The following is an 18,921-nucleotide window of genomic DNA, read 5'->3' on the forward strand; positions in this document are numbered from 1 at the left end:
AATGCTGTGCTTTTCTCCATGCCACATGGAAATAATAATTCAAATTATTATTATTATTATTATTATTATTATTAGTGGTGGTAGTAGTAGTAGTAGTAGTAGTAGTAGTAGATGTAGTAATAGTAATAGTATTGTACCAGATCTCTGACTGTGGTAAATTGGCCATTTAAATTATTTTTTCACAGCATTTTTCATAATATTTCACAAGCTCAAGGGGGGGGTTTAAACCCCGTAACCCCCCCCTTGCGTACGCCACTGGCACATGTCATTCCTACTTCAAGTTTTGAAGAGTCATATATTGCCTTTTCTAGAAGTGATGTCCAAATAATGTGCGCCAGAAGGATTTGGGTTGTCAGGGGAAAGGAAAAAAAATATATATCAAGCACATCTGAAAGATTGATTTGGTGTTTTAAGTAAACTTTACGCACAGTAAGGCTAATTGGGACTGGACCTACAGTTTAAACAGGGATCCGGACCACTATGTGCCTCCTCCGGGTATCGAACCCGGACCCCTTGATTACAAGGCGACGACGCTACCACTGCGCCATCGGGGAGACACATCTGAAAGAGAAAAGGCAAGAAGGAATTCCCTTCGCCAGTGATCAGTGATGAAGGACTCAAATTGAAAATGATTTTGTTTATTTTACTTCGCTTTTCTGTCACTTTTGGAAAATCGAGGAGATGAGGATGAGTGATGATCAGATGAAATTGATGAAGGGACACTCACAAATAACACCCATGTCCAGGCCGGGAGTCGAACTCTGGTCCCCTGGCGACGTAGCACAATGTGCTAACCACTCTGCAGCGGAGACCGGCGTGAAAGACTCAGAGTAACTTATATGTTTTGTAAACGCGGCCGTGTGAAATATAAACTATAGGGGGTGGTCTGACTCCGTTGTTAGCATATGAAAATGATGTACTTACTAGAGGATGATACAGGGTGACAATTAATGAACTATATGAAACAAAACAGAAATTAGTGACAACCCACGTAGTACACAAACTGTATTGCACATGTAAACGGCACTACAGACATTCGGATTTAGGTTATGACATGTTCGATATGTCTGCCATCTCTGGCGATGATGTGGGGCAGACGAACAGCAAAATTCTGCATGACCCGCTGAACATCGATGCTGTCGATGACCTCCTGAATGGCAGTTTTCAGCTCGGCAATGGTTTTGGGGTTATTTCTGTACACCTTGTCCTTAACATAGCCCCTTCCAGTGGCCTCTGGGTACCCCAGAGCCAGAATGCAGTCCCCAAAATACTCCTCCAGGACATTTTCACTTGCAAATGGCCGACATCAACACGTTGCGTGCGCATACGCATACGAATTCCCATCATGACCTGTGGCCAGCCACGCAGTTTGGACGCCATCACGCGAACCGTTAAGAAATTATGACTGTTTTATTTCATATAGTTCATTAATTGTCACCCTGTATCAATATAATTATAAATAATGCTCAAACACTTTTAAAAGCAGCTAAAGAGATAGGGTTCAAAGTTAGCAAAGTTAAAAACTAAATATATGCTTACAAGTCGAAACCAAGTGTTAAGTAATAATCAATATTAAATTATTGTTAACAACTCGTTGGAATCAGTTTCTACATTCAGGTACTTAAGGATGATACTAACAAAGAGAAAATAAGAAGGAGACTTAATTCATTAAATGCATGTTACTTTTCTCTTCAGGAACTTTTATCTTATCTAAGGAACTAAAAGTTAAAATATACAAAGCATTAATTTTGTCTATGTATGTGGAAGTCGGTTCCATAAATTAACAGAGGAACATAAATAAGGAGTATTTCAAAATAAAATCCTTACAACAATATTTGAACCTAAAATGGATGAGAAGGCAGGTGAGTGGAGAAGGTTACATAATTTAGAACTGCATAATAAATTGCAGGACTGGACCTACAGTTTAAAGAAGGATCCGAACCACTATGTGCCTCCACCAGTAATCGAACCCAGGATGCCTTGATTACAAGGCTGCGGTGACCCTACCACTGCACCATCGGGGAGGCACTAGGATTTTTGTAGGGAAACCTGATGGATAAAGAGTGTCGCAACATGATACGATAGGCCAGACAATAGAGCCAATGGCAGCATGCAGAAACTGAAGTTTCCATATCGGATGAGGCATATTCTCTGGCATCCTGATGCTTCTTAGTGCTGTAGCTGCGGCTCTCCCAGAGTGGAATCCATTTGGATGAACACCTCAACTGCCACGATTCGTGTCTGAACCGCCAACGTTCCATGGCAGACTGACTGTGAGACTTGCATCTGCCTAAGCACAGGAGCTTCTGACTTTTGTGCATGCATACCTGCATTCCGATAGGGTTGCCAACTTATACTGGTAGATACAATAACCTCATCCAGTTTGCTGCACTTTTTGACACTTGGTGCAGTGCAGGTGTATCCAGTGCCAGGGTGGTGCAAGGAAATGAAGTTCAACCAAGTAGACGGAGAGGGGTGTTCAAGTTCAGAAGATTCAACAAATGCCTGCCTGTTGCTTTAAACGGTCATTTTATTAGTTAGCACTTACCATGTGATCACACACCACACATACACCGGTTCGGAAGGTAGTGCAAATGGTGCAGACACCAAATACACTACTTCGACTCCAAATCAACGAATTAGACAACTCTGTGCAAAGAGAGGCACAAAGTGGAGCGAAGTAGACGGGGCTAATATGCACCACCCTGTGTTACTACTGGAAATGTGTCAAACTAAAATATTTCCTATATTACTTGACTGAAATACAGTTGCTCAAATTTCACATTTCTGTCTCTCTCATATTGCACTTTAGCCTATTGTACGAGCAGTCCATGTTCGATTCTTAGTGGGATCCCAATTTTTTATTGGCCCAGAATTGCTACAGCAATTAATGAGCTACTTGAAAAGAAATGACTCCAGCCTAGAAAACCCAACTATCTGCTGACCACATTCCACCAATGAAAAGCCACTTCTCAGGACTGTTGCATCACAGAGTTTAGCATATATAAGGGATGGGCCACATTAATCGATATCGGCCAATACAGGCATATCAGTTTATTGTTAAAATTACCAATAATTTCACCGATCTGATATATCTATAAATATCTTATAATCTAGTGCAATATTCTGCCATTTTGTTATATTTTTTATGGACAGTCTCCATGCCCTAATTTTTCCAAAGGTAAACGTCTAAATATGCAGCATCTTTTGCATTGTAGATACCTTGTAACATGCATTTATTAAGGAGCTTCAAGGGCCACTTGGAATTTTATATCGATCCATACCTTATATTCTAACATTTTATAAAACTTATAAATATTCTGAAAAATTTTAAGTGAGCACAGAAAATTATATAGCACCAACCAGTAAAGAATTATATCAAAGAAAGTATAGCATTTCAGTTTAGTTAACTGTTATTAATTTTTTTTAAAAATGCAAACATCCATATTATAATGTTTTCATGTGCTGGTCTTCATATTTAATCATTAGATTTTCTTTTTACAATCTGTACATAGTGCAATCTCAGAACGTGTGAATGATATGGAATAGATTTTTTCACTTGTGTGTGTGTGTGTGTGTGTTGATTATTAGAGCAGGTAAACAGCATGAATTTGATTGTATACATGTATTTCTATATAGGTAAAAGAACTGATATTTAAATGTTTTTGAGAAACGGTTATTTATTGCTGCTGCTGTAACTTTTAGGTAGTAATGTTGTAATTGTTAACTTGATATATCTGCAAGTAATTTTGATAAGTAAAGTGGGATATGAATGTTACTGATTCATGGGACAATTGAGCTTTCTACAAATAAAAGACTACAATTTCATCGTGTGATTTACGTACTAGCTTCAAAGATGCGAATCAATCATTCTTGTACATTCTTTTATATGCCATATTCCAAATAAAAAGTGTGAATTTATAATAATGGATATTTGTTTTCATTTTCAAGTGTTGAATTGTTCTTGTGGTTATGTTAATGTACATATTGTTTCTGCCTTTGGTCCATTAGAATCATTTTGCACCGTTCACATGATGTGGGTTCGTGTTTTTTAAGTCCACTTTATGCACAATAAGGCTAATCGACATAATACTGGACCTACAGTTTAAAGTGGGATCCGAACCACTATGTGCTTCCACCGGGTATCGAACCCGGGATCCCTTGATTACAAGGTGGCGACGTTACCACTGCCATCGGGGAGGTCACACACATGATGTGGGGACAGGTACCTTAACAAGAACAAAGATCATTGTGATATTTACCATATTGCCAGTACAGTGGGATGCAGTTTGGCAAATTGTCCACGACTATTTTCGTTGATTTTTCTCCCACATCCTAAGTGTCTTTTTTATGAAAGGATTTTTCTTGTCTGCTGGTGCAGAGGTTGTCAGCAACTGTTTGACGTTTTGCTTCAATTTCAGAAGTTCTCTTTGTATAAAATAAAGTATATGAACACAGTGATGGACAATTTGCTTGTTAATACTTATGCATTCCACTGTACATTGTTCCCATTGCTGATATGAAATATGATTTTCATTTCTAAGTTGCAGAAAAATACAGCCCATACCTATACATATGCAGTGGGTACATACTGTGGAACCTGGAGTTTATGATTTCCTGTATTATACATTCAACTAAATTGCTACAGGGAAAGCATTTCGCTTAAGCAGCAAATAGTTTGCACGGACACTAGATAGCGTACAGAATTGAGAGCTGCTTCGCTCGAGCGAATAACACTCGGAAGAGGCAAAATGAGTGACATTCACTCAAAGCCGTATAACCATCTATGGTAGTGGCCCTCAAATATGGATCGTGAGGTGAAAGATGCAGTAAAATTGAAACTTAAGCAAACATAGTCATTATCTCATGTTAAAATGTAGTCTAGTCTATTTTACAAATACAGTGACATATGAAAATTAAACAGATCATTGTGGGCTGAAACTGCCAGGACAGATAACTTACATATATGTGTGTGTACGATTATTGTCACATTAAAATTATATTCCATTGCAAATGCTCGAGTGTATACCCCCGGAAGTATGCGGGTGGAGGTTGGCATTCTCAGGGGGTTCCCCCTTTATTATCTGTGGGAGACTCAGCTGTGCACTTGCGTACTTCTGTTCTTGGTGCTTTCGAACTGTACTAGGTGACATCACTTCCACTAAGACCATACTTCAAGTCCATACTTTGTACCTTTCGGACAGAGCCTCAAATGAGTATGAGTGAGCGAAAGTGGTTCTGTACCTACAATGTTCTAGTAAAGCATTTAACATAGTGTCAATGAAGAAAAAAGCACGGTGTGTCCTGTGGTGCCACAGAAGTAAATCACTGGCAACAGTGCAAAGATGGTTAAGAATGGAGTATGGATGAAACCCTCCAGATGTCTAAAGCATCAAAGCATGGTATGCAAAGTTTAAGGAGACTAGAAAGTGACATGTCCAGAACAGGTAGGACTGCTGTGGATGCAGTGAGCACTGAGCATTGGGCATCATGAGAACTTGGAATTCCTACGAGTACTGTGGTTAAAATTTTACACAAACAGCTTCGTGTTAGCGACAGTGACTGAGGACATGTCTAAAGACGGCTTTAGACAAAAGCATTTCCTTTAACATTTTTGCTAGCATAAATGCTATGTAAATGCTTCCAAAAATCTTATAGCAGGTAGCACTTTACACGAAAGCATTTCATGGAACATTTCGGTTAGCTGTTGAGATTAGATTGTATGATACATACAGCACGATAGGCATATCGAGTTACACCATATATGATGCGTGCATGGTGCTTACAATTGGTAAAACTAAAATATTCTTCCATACGTGTACAGTAAACATTGTAAAGTATATATTTTAGGGATCGGCCGATATGAAATTTTGGCCGATACTGATAACCGATATTCTACCGATCTGATATAAAATTAGAAATGGTCCTTGAAGAACCTGAAAGGTTCATTGACCTCCTTAAATTGTTTCATGGCGACTGCAGTGCAAAAGAAGTTGCATATTTAGACATTTACTTTTTTAGAAAGTAGGGCATGGAGATTAGCCATAAAAATTTCAACAAAATGTCAGAATTTTGCACTAATTTATCAGATATTTATTGATATATCATATTTGTAAAATAATCGGTAATTTTACCAATAAACCGATATGCGTATATTGGCCGATACCGATAAGAGTATCGATTAATCGGTCCCATCCCTATGAAAAATGCTACGGAAATAGGACAGATCCTATCCTTGAGAAATGCCATGAAATATGCCATGGCATCTGAAATGCCATAAGATCTCTCACTTTACACAGTAGCATTTTGGTCATGGCACAAATGTTACGAAAAATGCTAAGGAAAATGCTTTCGTCTAAAGCAGGCTTAATACATGGAAAGAAACTGAGTATCACTTGGACATTCTCCATGAAACAAATGACGTACATGTTGGAAGTTTATGAATAAAACAACCACCTTGTTAATTCAGAGAACATTTCAAAAACACAAGTCTGTGCATAACATAACACAACTTTAAGTTTTGGTGCCATTCCCAAAAGAAAAAAAAACACATGTCTGTACCTACTGTACAATTTGTGTAATAGTAGTTTGAAGTCAGGGTTGATGTTACATCTTCCTGCAATTAAAATATGTCAGCCATGAACCTCTCAAAAATGTAACATGTAGAGTTGAGCAGATATCACTATGAACTGATACTGATGGTGATATTAGTCCCAATTCTCACCAATACAACAGATGTTAAAAAATTGTAGTCTTAAAAGTTGTTCAAAATATTGATCAATAATAATATGTAAGTATTCTGCTGCAATTAGGGATGTGCCGAAGCCGATTACAGATGTATAAAAATCGGCAGAAATTGACATATCGACATCGGCAAAAATCCGATATTTAAACCGGTACAGATTATACTAGAGTTTTACCTTCTAATAAGTTTTATATTTTAGTTTTGTAAGATTTATTGAAAATTAGGTTATGATTCATCATTATTGTAGTTTTTGTAATAAAATTATTGCAAACTCTCATTCAGAGGATCAACGTAACTCAAAATCTGAAATAAAACAGTACATTGCTGAACCAGGATCTGCTGTTGTATTGGAAATTCAAAAGTGAGTATTCAAACCTGAAGCAAGTGCTGACAAAATACTTGGGCATACCTGCTGCATCGGTATTCAGCGATTGAGTGTTCAGTGTTGCTGAACAGATTTGCGATAAGAGAAGAAGTAGGTTACTTCCTGAAGTGCTTCCAAAACTCGTGTTTCTGAAGTTGAATCTGGCAGCAGTAAATTTCCAACATCAAGAACAGGAATTCATTTTGCATTTCAAAGAACTGCTTGTGTACTAATGTAAAATCTCTTGAGAATCCATGTTCTTCTTAAAGGTTCACATAACCACCTTTTGTAGATGCAAATGTACATTCGCATCTCTTGAGAATATATATGTATTATGATATGCAATACAAATAATGTACATAGCAAATTTATTTTTGTCATGCTGAAAATAACATCCCATTTCTGTTTAATAATCGTATGTATCGGAATCAGTTCCAAAAATTATCGGTGAGTACTTCGGCATCGGTAAATTTTCAGCTTCGTCACATCCCTAGCTGCAATTATCTGCATCAATTGCCAGTGTGTTTACTTCAAAATATTCAAGAATTATATCAGAGTATTAAAATAGATGCCATTTAATTCAAAAATTTATATTTCACACAAAACTGGTGCAAAATAAATGAACATTTTGAACTTTGCATAATTTTCAGACCACATTGAATAGAATTGACTTTACTTTATTGCTGGGCGAGGTTCAGCTGTTGCTGGTCTGCCACCTAACCCCAAGTGACATGTTTGAATTAACCATGAAATAACCAAACCCCAGAAAAGTATCAGCGTATAAATTCATACCAATACTTTCTGATTGATTGAGTTGGTGTTTTAAGTCCACTTTATGCACAGTAAGGCTAATCGAGATGGGACCTACAGTTTAAAGTGGAATCCGAACCAGAATGTGCCTCCACCGGATCGAACCTGCAACCCCTTGATTACAAGGCAATAACGCTACCACTGCGCCATCGGGGAGGCCCAATATTTCTGATACTGAGCGTTAGTAAAATGGAGGTTCCACTATTAATAAACTCACTATCGAAAAGAAAAAGATCTAACTGTAATGGGTTAAAAATATTGAATCTGCCAACATTAATTATTTTCATCACAATCAAAATGCAAACGTATAAAAAATTACAATGTTTATTTCAATTTAAGTTAACGTCAGCTGTACAATAGCACTCACCATTAGACACTAATAGTCCGAAACACATTGAAGCCATTTAGTGCCGTGCTAGTCATAAGACCAGGTATCTGCGGGTGCCAGTGCAGCTCCTTGATCTCCTTCTGTCCTTGGTGGATGAACAATAGTTGGGGTGGGACCTCCTAACAATAGAAATATTTTTATAAGCATATTCTTACTCTTGTCTTGGGGAGAATTTATAACTATTATTACTAAATATAATTAACTCAATTTGACATGCTAATACTAGAAATTGAAGATTCTTATGCACAGAAAATAACAAGATACATTAAAATGACAATAAATTGGATATTTGATGAAGTCAATTTCCCATTAATGAATATCAGTGGAAATTGGCATTGGAATCAGTATGCAAAGTAACCCAGGTAGGCATTTTCGTACATTTTCTTACATTTTAAATTCTTCTTTAAGTTTCTGCTTTACTGAAAACAGTGGTTATAATAATAACAATGCTATTATTATTAGTATTGGACTGTTATCTATTTCGAACAATAAGATGCAACTCACAGAACTATCATAACTGTTCACCATTTGCTGTGCAAAATGCTTTTGTCCATTACATTTCCAGAACACGGATGTAAGGAGTCAACATGCTTACTTGTCGAATCAGTTCAATTATTCTGAGAAAATTCCTTTCCATTCAATTGTTTTATAATCCTTTAATCGTTTGATAATGAACTGAAATGAAGCAGGTCACCTTAACCCTTAATCGACTGACGGGACATTAAAGTCCCACATCCTACAAAAGCTTGCTACATCACACATTTGGTTTCAGTCTCGGCGGGATTTCATAAAAGTGCAGTGGTCTCAGATTTATGAAAATTAGATATTAGAATAACTGTAAGTACGCCAGAATTTTTTATAAGTTATTCTTAACTCACGTAAATATCGTTATAAAATAATTTTGGCAAAATATGATCGGAAAGTTGTTTTATGAGCAAAACATGACTTCGGACTGTGCAGACCCGACAGGCTTCTGGTGTCTACTTTGTTCAAAAATATATTAATATATTTTCCGTAGTTCTAAACTAGTGGCGTGTCCCAAATTTTTAAAACTCGTGATATATACACTTTTTATTAGCAGTCAGCCCTGATTTTGCCATTTTTCCTAATTTTGACTTTATTTTTTTACGAATACTGGGCCAAATGGGGGCTATGACCCTCACCAACCTCCCCCCCCTCGTTGCACACCTTAATGTTCTAGACAGCACTTTTTGATGTTGTAGGGCTATGGCACATATATCAATATTGATGAGGATAATGATGGGTGACTGGCAGAAAATATCTGATGTAGACACACAATTTGAGCATAACAGCGATGAATGTAAGTTAGTAGCTTGCCCAAGGAGGTGTTGGTGGGGGAATAACAACCCTCCCCTCCTGCCCTTTGGCCTAGTATATTTTTAAAAAGGGTCGTCAAAAAGGAAGAAAAGATGGAAAATAAGGGCTGCCTAATAAGAAAAAAGTATATACAACTTAGTCCCTTGCCAAAATCAAGGGCACGCCACTGTTGGGAGGTCATGAGTGATGACACTTTTTATTTACTCTTTCTTGCTCCTTTGTGTTCTGAGGAGTATATTCTAAAATGTGTAACAGGTAGGGTGTAGATATTTTGCATGCAAGTGTTGAAGGGAGTATATTTTATAAATAAGCACCGTATAATATACACCATTTCTCTGTTTATACACAAAACGTTAGTGGGCTGTTGGGACTTTCAGGTCCCATTAATTGTAATTAATATTATTACAATGTCAGAAAAAAAATTGTTCTCAATCCTGCCAAAGGACGTCTTACCCATACATATAAATGATTCAAACTGCCATTTTGTTCCATACCAAAAATTCAGGTTATAAAGGGTTAAAGGATGGGCCCTAAGCAGGTATTTCTCTTAAGGACAGCTTGTGACACCAGTGATACATGTTTTGAGTTCTGCATGAGTCTAGATGTATGTAATTAACATTAATTTCATTGTTACTATTTGGGGGGAGGGGATGTCTGAGAAATTGTGATTTTCTTTTTGAGATTTATTTTCATTGGTTTCGAAAACATCGCTTCTTTCTCAATTTTGCGGTTTCAAAAAACACTTTTGGCAAAAGAAGTATGACCTTCCGACATTCCTGGTGTCAACTGCTCTTTGCTGTTACACAAAACTGCACCGTAGGTTTTTGATTGACTGATTGAGTTGGTGTTTTAAGTCCGCTTTATGCACAGTAAGGCTAATTGGACCTGGACCTACAGTTTAAAGTGGAAACAAAACCACTACGTGCCTGTATCGGGTATCGAACCTGGGACCCCTTGATTACAAGGTGACGATGCTTGATTTGCCTTGTTTCCGTCGGTCATGCTATTTTTAGCCCTTGCGTCACATGTTTACTTAGGTAACTTGCCACGGAGGTTATGCCAGACTAACAAAACGAGTTGGACAAATTGAAATTATTCGAGTTTGAACTTTCATTCCACATGTGTGTTCCCCAGCTTGTGGCGTGTGACCAGCGGCGAGATGTGGCATTGAGGCTTTTTTCTCCTCCAACAAGAGTAAAGGGTGTACAAGATGGTACATTTTGGAAATTCACATCCTGGCGTAGCCTGTGTAGGGGTAATAAAAATTTCACATTTCGTGTAAAAAATAGTTACTTCACAACCGGATCAAGAAAGTGTGGGGCATTACCCCCACACCCCCTATATGCCTTCATGGTGTGGTGCTATGCACAGGGGAGCACTTTACCTTTATCTTTTTTTCCAAAATATACTGAACAAAATGAGGTATCATTTGTACCTCTAACGTTCTTAGTTCCAGAAATATAAAATTTCATTTAGAAGCATGCAGAATTTCACATTGCCCGCTGAAAACATGCTCGGCGTTAGTGCAAATATCTGGAAAATCAGCCTCAGCGTCTAAGGGTTAATGCAACATGTTAAAAGTTGCTTCCACAGCTTTGTTAATTTTGTTGTTATTGCCGTTGAGATGAAATTACAGATGCAGACCTGAATACAAGCACCCCTCGTACCTTGCTGGTGCAGCCTATGGTTGTATTTCTTCATTATCAGCAGGCAAGAGAATATCTTGGTTTCTCCGATGTGATTCATTGAGACTCATTGATCAATTAGAACTTTTCCTGAGTTTCTTTTTTTTCAAATACCCCCGAGATTCCCCAGGTTCTCCAGATGTGTGATGAGTTGATGACCCCGCAGAAGGAAATTGTCATTTCTACTATTGAACCGCACATGACAAGACCTAACTTGACAAGATGAATCTACACACAAGAGAAGTACGTAGAAACATGCACAAAACAACGCTGTATGTTCCAGAGCAGATTTTTGTTTGTATACATTTGGTTGTTGTTTATTATCGCTCTCTTTGTTGTATTTGCGTTTTGCAATGACTGTTGAAACTTGTTAAATCCCTCTTAAACATATTTTGAAGCTTGTGTTGTGTCCGCAGCAGATGATTTTCACGGAACATGGTTCTTATATTTATTACCCTTGCAAGCACCCCATATGTACTTTGGGGCCCAAGCAACTCTTTCTGGCCACGCACCATGTGTTTTTCCCCATAAAGACTGCATTCGTACATTCTAAGTATGGCAGGGAAAAGTCACTCGGGCCCCAAACTACACGTGGGTAGCTTTTAGAGCATCGTTTCTCAACATATGGGTCCCGAGGGGGAGTTGGTGGGTCGTGAAGTCAGGGTCGAAAATTTATTTACTGTGTCTTAAAAACCTATTACATTTAAATTACTAAGATATATTGTTTTAACAATTTTAATTTAACCTGCATTGTACATAGTCTAAACTCTACATTACTGTTATTCCAGCTCTAACATTGCTTTTTGCCAGCATATCTCTGATGTTTAACTCAAGGGAATTGGATATCTGTCATTTTCGTTTTGGTCACAGCAATGAATTCTTAATCTGTGTGCATGCGACATGCATGTCGACTTAAGGTGTCACTTGATATTTCCGACCACCATTCGGATGAGGCATTAAAGTTGCTCATGCCGTTCTCCACCTCATATTTGTGAAAAGGGATTTTCATCTCTGATTCAAGTGAAAAGCAAGTACAGAAATAGACTTAATGCTCACTCAGATTTACGACTTCGGTTAACCGTCACTGAACCCAACATACCCCAACCCATGCAGCCCCCAACAATCACATTAGTTCGATGAGTAAAATAAAAAATGTTTTCAATTTCAGCATGTGTGTTTAGTTAGATGTTAGACTACAGTAAGTCTTTTAAATTATATATTTACTTTTCTACGATTAAGTATGTGTAATTTGTTTAAGCAAGAATAAAAGAGGGCTTCTTAAAGTACTAGATGTTAGCGAAAATATGATTATAAACTGGGTGCACACCCATACAAGTAATTCTGCCGGTGCCCATGCTTACGGGCCCCATGAAGTATAATATCCTTCAAGGTGGGGCCCGGACTGAAAAAGGTTGAAACCACCGTTTTAGATTTTATCTAAAGATATCAGTTTAGCGGTTACGCGGAGATAGGTAATTTACTCTGATAAGCTTATTTTTCACTTTTTCCGAGCAAATTTTCTTCGCGATCTATTTCGCCACCCGCCTGGTAGCTTTGTCAGGTTTGTACTGACGTTAGTACTCATGTTACAGTACACGCCCGACGAAGCCACCAGAAGGGTGGCAAAATCGATTGCAAAGAAAATGTACGCGGAAAAATTTTAAGTAAGCTTATCAGAGTAATTCACTATTTTAGAGTCATTGCCACCCAACTGCGGAGTGACTTGATTTACCATCCAAACATGAGAATTTTTGCAAATTTTGGACCAGGCTCACTTGCAGTCATACTACCAATTTATCACTGGACTTGTCTGGTTAGTGCATGTGCAATTATATCAATGGGTACAACTAACACAAATAAACTGTATGGAAATATTAAAACATATCGGGTACAACTAACACAAATAAACTGTATGGAAATATTAAAACATGTCATAAAATTACTCTAATTTATACCTTATTGGTAGACAAGCCAGGTAATGGTAAAAATCAAGAATTTAGTACAAGGTTGTTTTTCAGTAAATTTCAGCAAGTTTTCAATAGGCAACTTTCTTCTGACTGCCCAATCGTTAAGCAGGAAACAGGAAATATCTTGTACCTGCTGAAAACCTATCCCCAAGTTGGAATGTACTGCTAACTTTCAAGGCTAAACTACCCATATTAGGTATTCAATAACTATCTGGGATGTACCGGTTACCCTGATTTTGTCTCATATAATAATAAACTATTTATATTGTATCAGGCTTACAGCACAGCAGAGATAACAGTTCTCCACTTATTACGAGTCTTCACACCGAGATACATTGATTTAAATTGCAAGGCGTTTCTTTTTTTAAAAAAACACTGATTTAAATCATTTTAAATAAATAATTTATAGAATAATGTACACTCTTGTTCAGATAAAGTGGCACATACGACAACTTTCCAAACTTACAAAATGTGCCACTATGTGAACAACAGTGTACATAAGGATTTTTGTAGATATCAGAATCACTTTTGGTGAAAGTACCTTAATCTTGTAATCATTTAATGGTGTTTATTAGGCTCTATGAAATAGAAAGAAAGGAAACAAAATACGATAAACTGATGGTGTGAAGCTCATACGAAAGGAAATGTAATATGTGTTACATTCCCTTTGATTTAAAATTCAGTAATTTTTATAGGCAAAAATAGCAAAAATTTTGTGCAGAAAAATATACAAAATACTAATCATGTTCAACCGTAGTGTAATTATTATTAAACTGTAAATAAACATGGCTGATGATATTTTGCAAACCATCATTAAAACAAATGGCCAAAATTCAGCTACAAAGACTGTAAAAAAAATTTTAAGTTACACTTATATATGGTAATATATCCAGAATGTTATATTTTCATTGGAAGAAAAGTTACTGAAATTAATGTAGTTTGATTAACACTGCGTAGTGGGTTCATATATACATTATCAGAAACAGAAAAATGTATAATTACATATAATTTTTTATTTGCTTTAATCAAACTGTTCAAATATTTTACTAGAAAAAGCCTTTCTATAAAAAAACATGTATCTATATGTATGGTGCGAAAAACGATACAAGCAATTTTAAGTGTGGTTTAAAAAAAATATTTAAATAAAAAAAAAGTCATCAAAAATGTTTTTTTTAAAAATAATAATCATGATGTTTATTCACCCTGCTTCACACCAAAGTGACAAACCTCACACGAAACTTAGAAATGACCCAATGTTTCACACAGTTGCAACATGACACTAACACAAACCTAGATTCAATGACTTGATTTTCAAGTGTCATGGAACACATGGCACTCGTTTCTTTGCTGTAAAACATACCTTAGAGTATAAAGAGTACTTTCAATACATCAAGGAAATATTTTATAGATAGATACCACAAATAATGTTACTAACCTTGACGTCATCCTCCTCCATTTTCTCAGAGGTGTCCTTCTCCACAGCAAGGTCCCAGAGCACAATTTGGTTATCGTCACCACCTGATGCAAAGACCGAGGAGTCTGTAGGGTGCCACTCCACAGTGGTTACAGCATCCGTATGGTGTTTGAATGTAGCTACTGGGGAGCCTTTCTAAATTCAAGAGAAAGAGGAACCGTGACTAATTTGTCTTCAAAGCTAAAAAATATAAATTTTCTAAATACTAGAAAAGTGCCTACATGAAATATTTCTTAAATGTTTGCATAACCACAGCTGCTATAGTGGAACCACAAGTAATAATGCCTGTGCGGACCCACAACTCCTGTGCATCGTTGAACTGATGGAGGGTAATATGCGTAGAGACTTTTGGCCGAAGTTTCTTTTCCTTGTGGTTGCTCTACAATTATTAGAGCTAAAATACAGTTTTTACTTATCTGTGGCTTGTAAGGTTCTTTGTAAAACTGACATTTCACCGGATCCTTCTTTAGGGTGTACCAATAAAATCACATTGAAAAGGTAAGCATGTTAAAAGTGGAAAGAAAAAGGATAAAACTCACTTGACTAAAAACAAACTGCTTCATTCATCAGCGCTGCACGTGGTGGGCAGTGACATGTGTTGTTAATGCGAGATAGCTGACGACAATGAAGCAATTTGTTCCAAATCAAGTGACTTTTATCCTGTTAACCTTTTTCTTTCCACATTTAACTAGCTTAACTTTTTGAATGTGATTTTATTGGAGCATTCTGATGAAGGATCCGGTGATGCACCCAAAATGTCGATGTTGTAAAGAAACTTAGTAGATACTGATCAACATTATGAAATTCACCAAACATTTTACAGGTCTGATATAAAATTACAAATGCCCCATGAAGAGTGTTTATTCACCTTTAACCTATAAATACCACCTCGTTCCTTCAGCACATGACTAGAATTCTCATTACTTCTGGGGAACAACTCTTGAAATTACATTCTCAGTTTTCATTTTTCGTTTGTATACATGTGGCCATGCAATCTAAGGCATCAGGCTTTGGGCCCAGGCTACGGGATGCACGCTGGTTCAAGTCTCCTTAGGGGAAGCGTAACAACTTTTCTCCTGAGATTTTGGCCTGTGTATGGAACCGGTGGCCATCCACCATTGTGAGAGCTATTGGGGAGCTATGAAAATCTACAGCAGTGACTGAGGGTTCTGTATGCTTACCACACGTCACCATTTAACTGGTTAGATAATCACTAACCTCTGCTGAGGCATGTGGGAGTGAGGTTGGTAGGTAGACTCTGGCTCTCAAGGGCTGCGCAGCCATGGGTGAGCCATATGTGAAGGTGTAACATATGTGAATACCAATACAATAGGAATATTTTAAGTTTCAATTTAAAAGTTCAGGTTTTTCAAATATGAGAATATGTACCCCACCCCTCCCTCCACCCAAAAAAAAAAGAAAATTGAATGAGAACTGTTTAAGTAACATTTTAACATTTCATGTTCATACGAGGCGTATTTTTAAAGTAAGTACAGTACAGTTTTACAGGTCGGTGTCCCGTGCATGCGCACTGTGTACCTACATCTGTTGGCAAGCCACAGATGCCATTGCGGCAACAATCGATCGTGTATACATTTGCTTTTGCATATTTAAAATGCATCAGCCGATTGAGAATCCCGCCGACTGTGAAATACGCGCTGTTATTCGTTTTCTTAGTGCTAAAGGCGTAAAAGCAGTTGAAATTCACCGTCAGATTTGTGAAGTGTATGGACAAAACATTATGAGTGATGGAATGGTACGCAAATGGGCAAGAGCTTTCAAAGATGGCCAAAAGAATGTTCATGACGAGGAACGAAGTGGGCGACCCTCAGTGATCACTGTTGATTTGGTGCAGAAAGTCAACGAAAAAGTGAAAGATAACAGACGCTTCTCAATTTCTTCGTTATCAGAGGAGTTTCCTGAAGTTTCAAGAAGTGTTATCTACGAAATTGTTACTGAACACTTAAACTATCAAAAATTGTGTTCACAATGGGTACCAAAAATGTTAACTGAGGCGCACAAAAGCAAATTTAGGTAGCACCTTGACTTTTCTTGTGCGTTATGAAGCTGAAGGTGACGCGTACTTAAGCCAAATTGTCACAGGCGATGAAACATGGGTGGTCTACGTTACACCCGAAACAAAACAACAATCCAATGCCACAATGGTGGCTACAGTGCCTTGAGTAACATAGTGTGGAAAACGACCCAAGAAACTGGTTCCCCGAGACGATGACAAGTAGATGGCAGTGCGATCGACCCAGGTGCTAATTTTGTTATGAAAGTAATGCGGCTTAGTTAGTTTTTGGAATATATTGTGTAGATTTGTTTCTCTAGAAAGGCAGTAAGTGAATTGATGGAAACAGTTATATTTGTGGAGTGATTTGCAGTCACGAAATGGCATTAATTTGGAAAGAAAAGTAAAATAAAATGAATAAATAAATAGCATGTGAAACATCGCAACGTGATTCCGGACGTCAGGTCTTGGACTGTGTATTAGGGTTTATTTTCTATGTTATTAGAATATAAATAGTATCCTGAGAGATATTTCATACCGAGGCGACAAACCACAAATGTCGCTTGAAAGCGACCAGTCGGAAACCAATGCAGCCTTTCGAACCGTAGGGACAAAAGCTCTGACTGCACCGTTTCCTCAAGGAGATTTTACACCAAAGCGACACGTGACAAACGATATGAGGATTTCACACCAAAGCGACACGGGTCATTCGGTCCAAGGCAACTTTCATACCGAAGTGACACATGTTGCTTGGAAAGGAGCCAATCAAGAGCAATATTTCACATCGTAGCGGCATGACGGGAAGCACAGGCCAGCGTTCAGTTGGTGAAATCCTCAAGCGATAAGTGTCGCGTGCCGCTTGCGCTTTGGTGCGCAATCTCACTAAAGCAAGACACTCATTGCATCACGTATGCGCGAACAACAAACCACGGCAACATGTTGCAAGCTATTGAGGAAATGGCCCAGTTTGAGCGACCCACAAGCGACAAAGCGACACGTGTGGCTTATCGTGTCGCCTAGATCTGTTGTTGTAATGTGCGGTTTATCGTGTCGCCTATCTGTTGTTCGCAAGCAACGCTTGCTAATAGACTGAAGGCACCATGTCGCTTGTCACTTAGTAGGGAACTCCCCCGTAGCGCGTCGGTTCGGTCTCAGCACCCTTCCTTTAAGGAGCTTTCCGACCGAAGTAACAAGTAGCACGCGAATACGTGTCATTTGCTGTTTGGACCCTCATGTGCAATGAATGCTATTTTACAGTCGGGAAGTGTGTGTCACTAGTGTGACAGTGTGAACATCCCGTGTCGCTTGTCCCATTGGTTTGAAAGTTGCCTTACACTCATGTCGATGGCACTAAGAAAGTTTTGTGGGGTTCCCCTTGTCGTTTCATGCAATCATCATTATCATCATTAGTTTAAAGCGGAAGAAAAGAGACAGTAAATATCAAAAATACAAATGCTTCAGTGTGTATATCTTTAAAAGAAATGATGATGATGATGATAATAATAATGAACCTAATTCATACACAAAAATTTAGTTGCCAAGAACATTCCACGCGTATTTTTTTCTCCTGTATTATTAACGAAAGTATGACGATAACAGGACGTGGTCGACTGTCTAGAATGCTCGTTAATATCTTCGCGACCACTGTACGAAATATCATAGGAATTATCACATTCATAGAAATGCTTCATTAAAAGAATCAGACATTGCAGCGAAAACTCCATTTACTTCCATTATAAGCAGTCGAGCACCAAGCACCGGGATCAACACCAGCGCCTCTAGCGGATCATTTTCGAGTGGAACCAGCCAGAGATCGCAGAAGCATGCCGTATTCTAGGTGCTGTAATGGTGGCATTCAACATCGCCCAAGAAAGTGAAGTTTAAGCAGACAATTTCAGTCCGGAAAATCATGTGTACCGTGTTTTGGGACAGGAAGGGGGTGTTGCTTGTTGATTTTTTGCCTCCTGGTGACACAATAAATTTGGAAACATATTGTGAGACTTTAAAAAAACTGCACCGTGCCATACAAAACAAAAGGCATGCTGAGTAAAGGGATTGTTTTGCTGCATGACAATGCCCGTCCACATGCGGTCAATCGAACTCAAGATCTCATCGCGTCATTTGACTGGGAACAAT

General features: G+C 38.0%; 1 protein-coding gene across 1 annotated transcript in view; it reads right to left on the bottom strand.

Annotated features, from left to right (window-relative positions):
• Window positions 1–8,225: 8,225 nt before the first annotated feature.
• The window catches only part of l(2)09851 (WD repeat-containing protein 1 l(2)09851), a 44,339-nt gene continuing 33,643 nt past the window's right edge, over window positions 8,226–18,921 (bottom strand). Inside the window, exons 7-8 of the mRNA XM_083136409.1 lie at window positions 14,733–14,906; window positions 8,226–8,426 (exon numbers count right to left, since the gene is read on the bottom strand). Coding sequence (XP_082992535.1) covers window positions 8,289–8,426; window positions 14,733–14,906 — 312 coding nt within the window. The 3' untranslated portion in view covers window positions 8,226–8,288. The remainder of the gene's footprint in view (window positions 8,427–14,732; window positions 14,907–18,921) is intronic.

This window comes from Lepisma saccharinum, chromosome 15, assembly GCF_977018435.1.
Source record: "Lepisma saccharinum chromosome 15, izLepSacc3.1, whole genome shotgun sequence".
Taxonomy (NCBI): Eukaryota; Metazoa; Arthropoda; class Insecta; order Zygentoma; family Lepismatidae; genus Lepisma; species Lepisma saccharinum.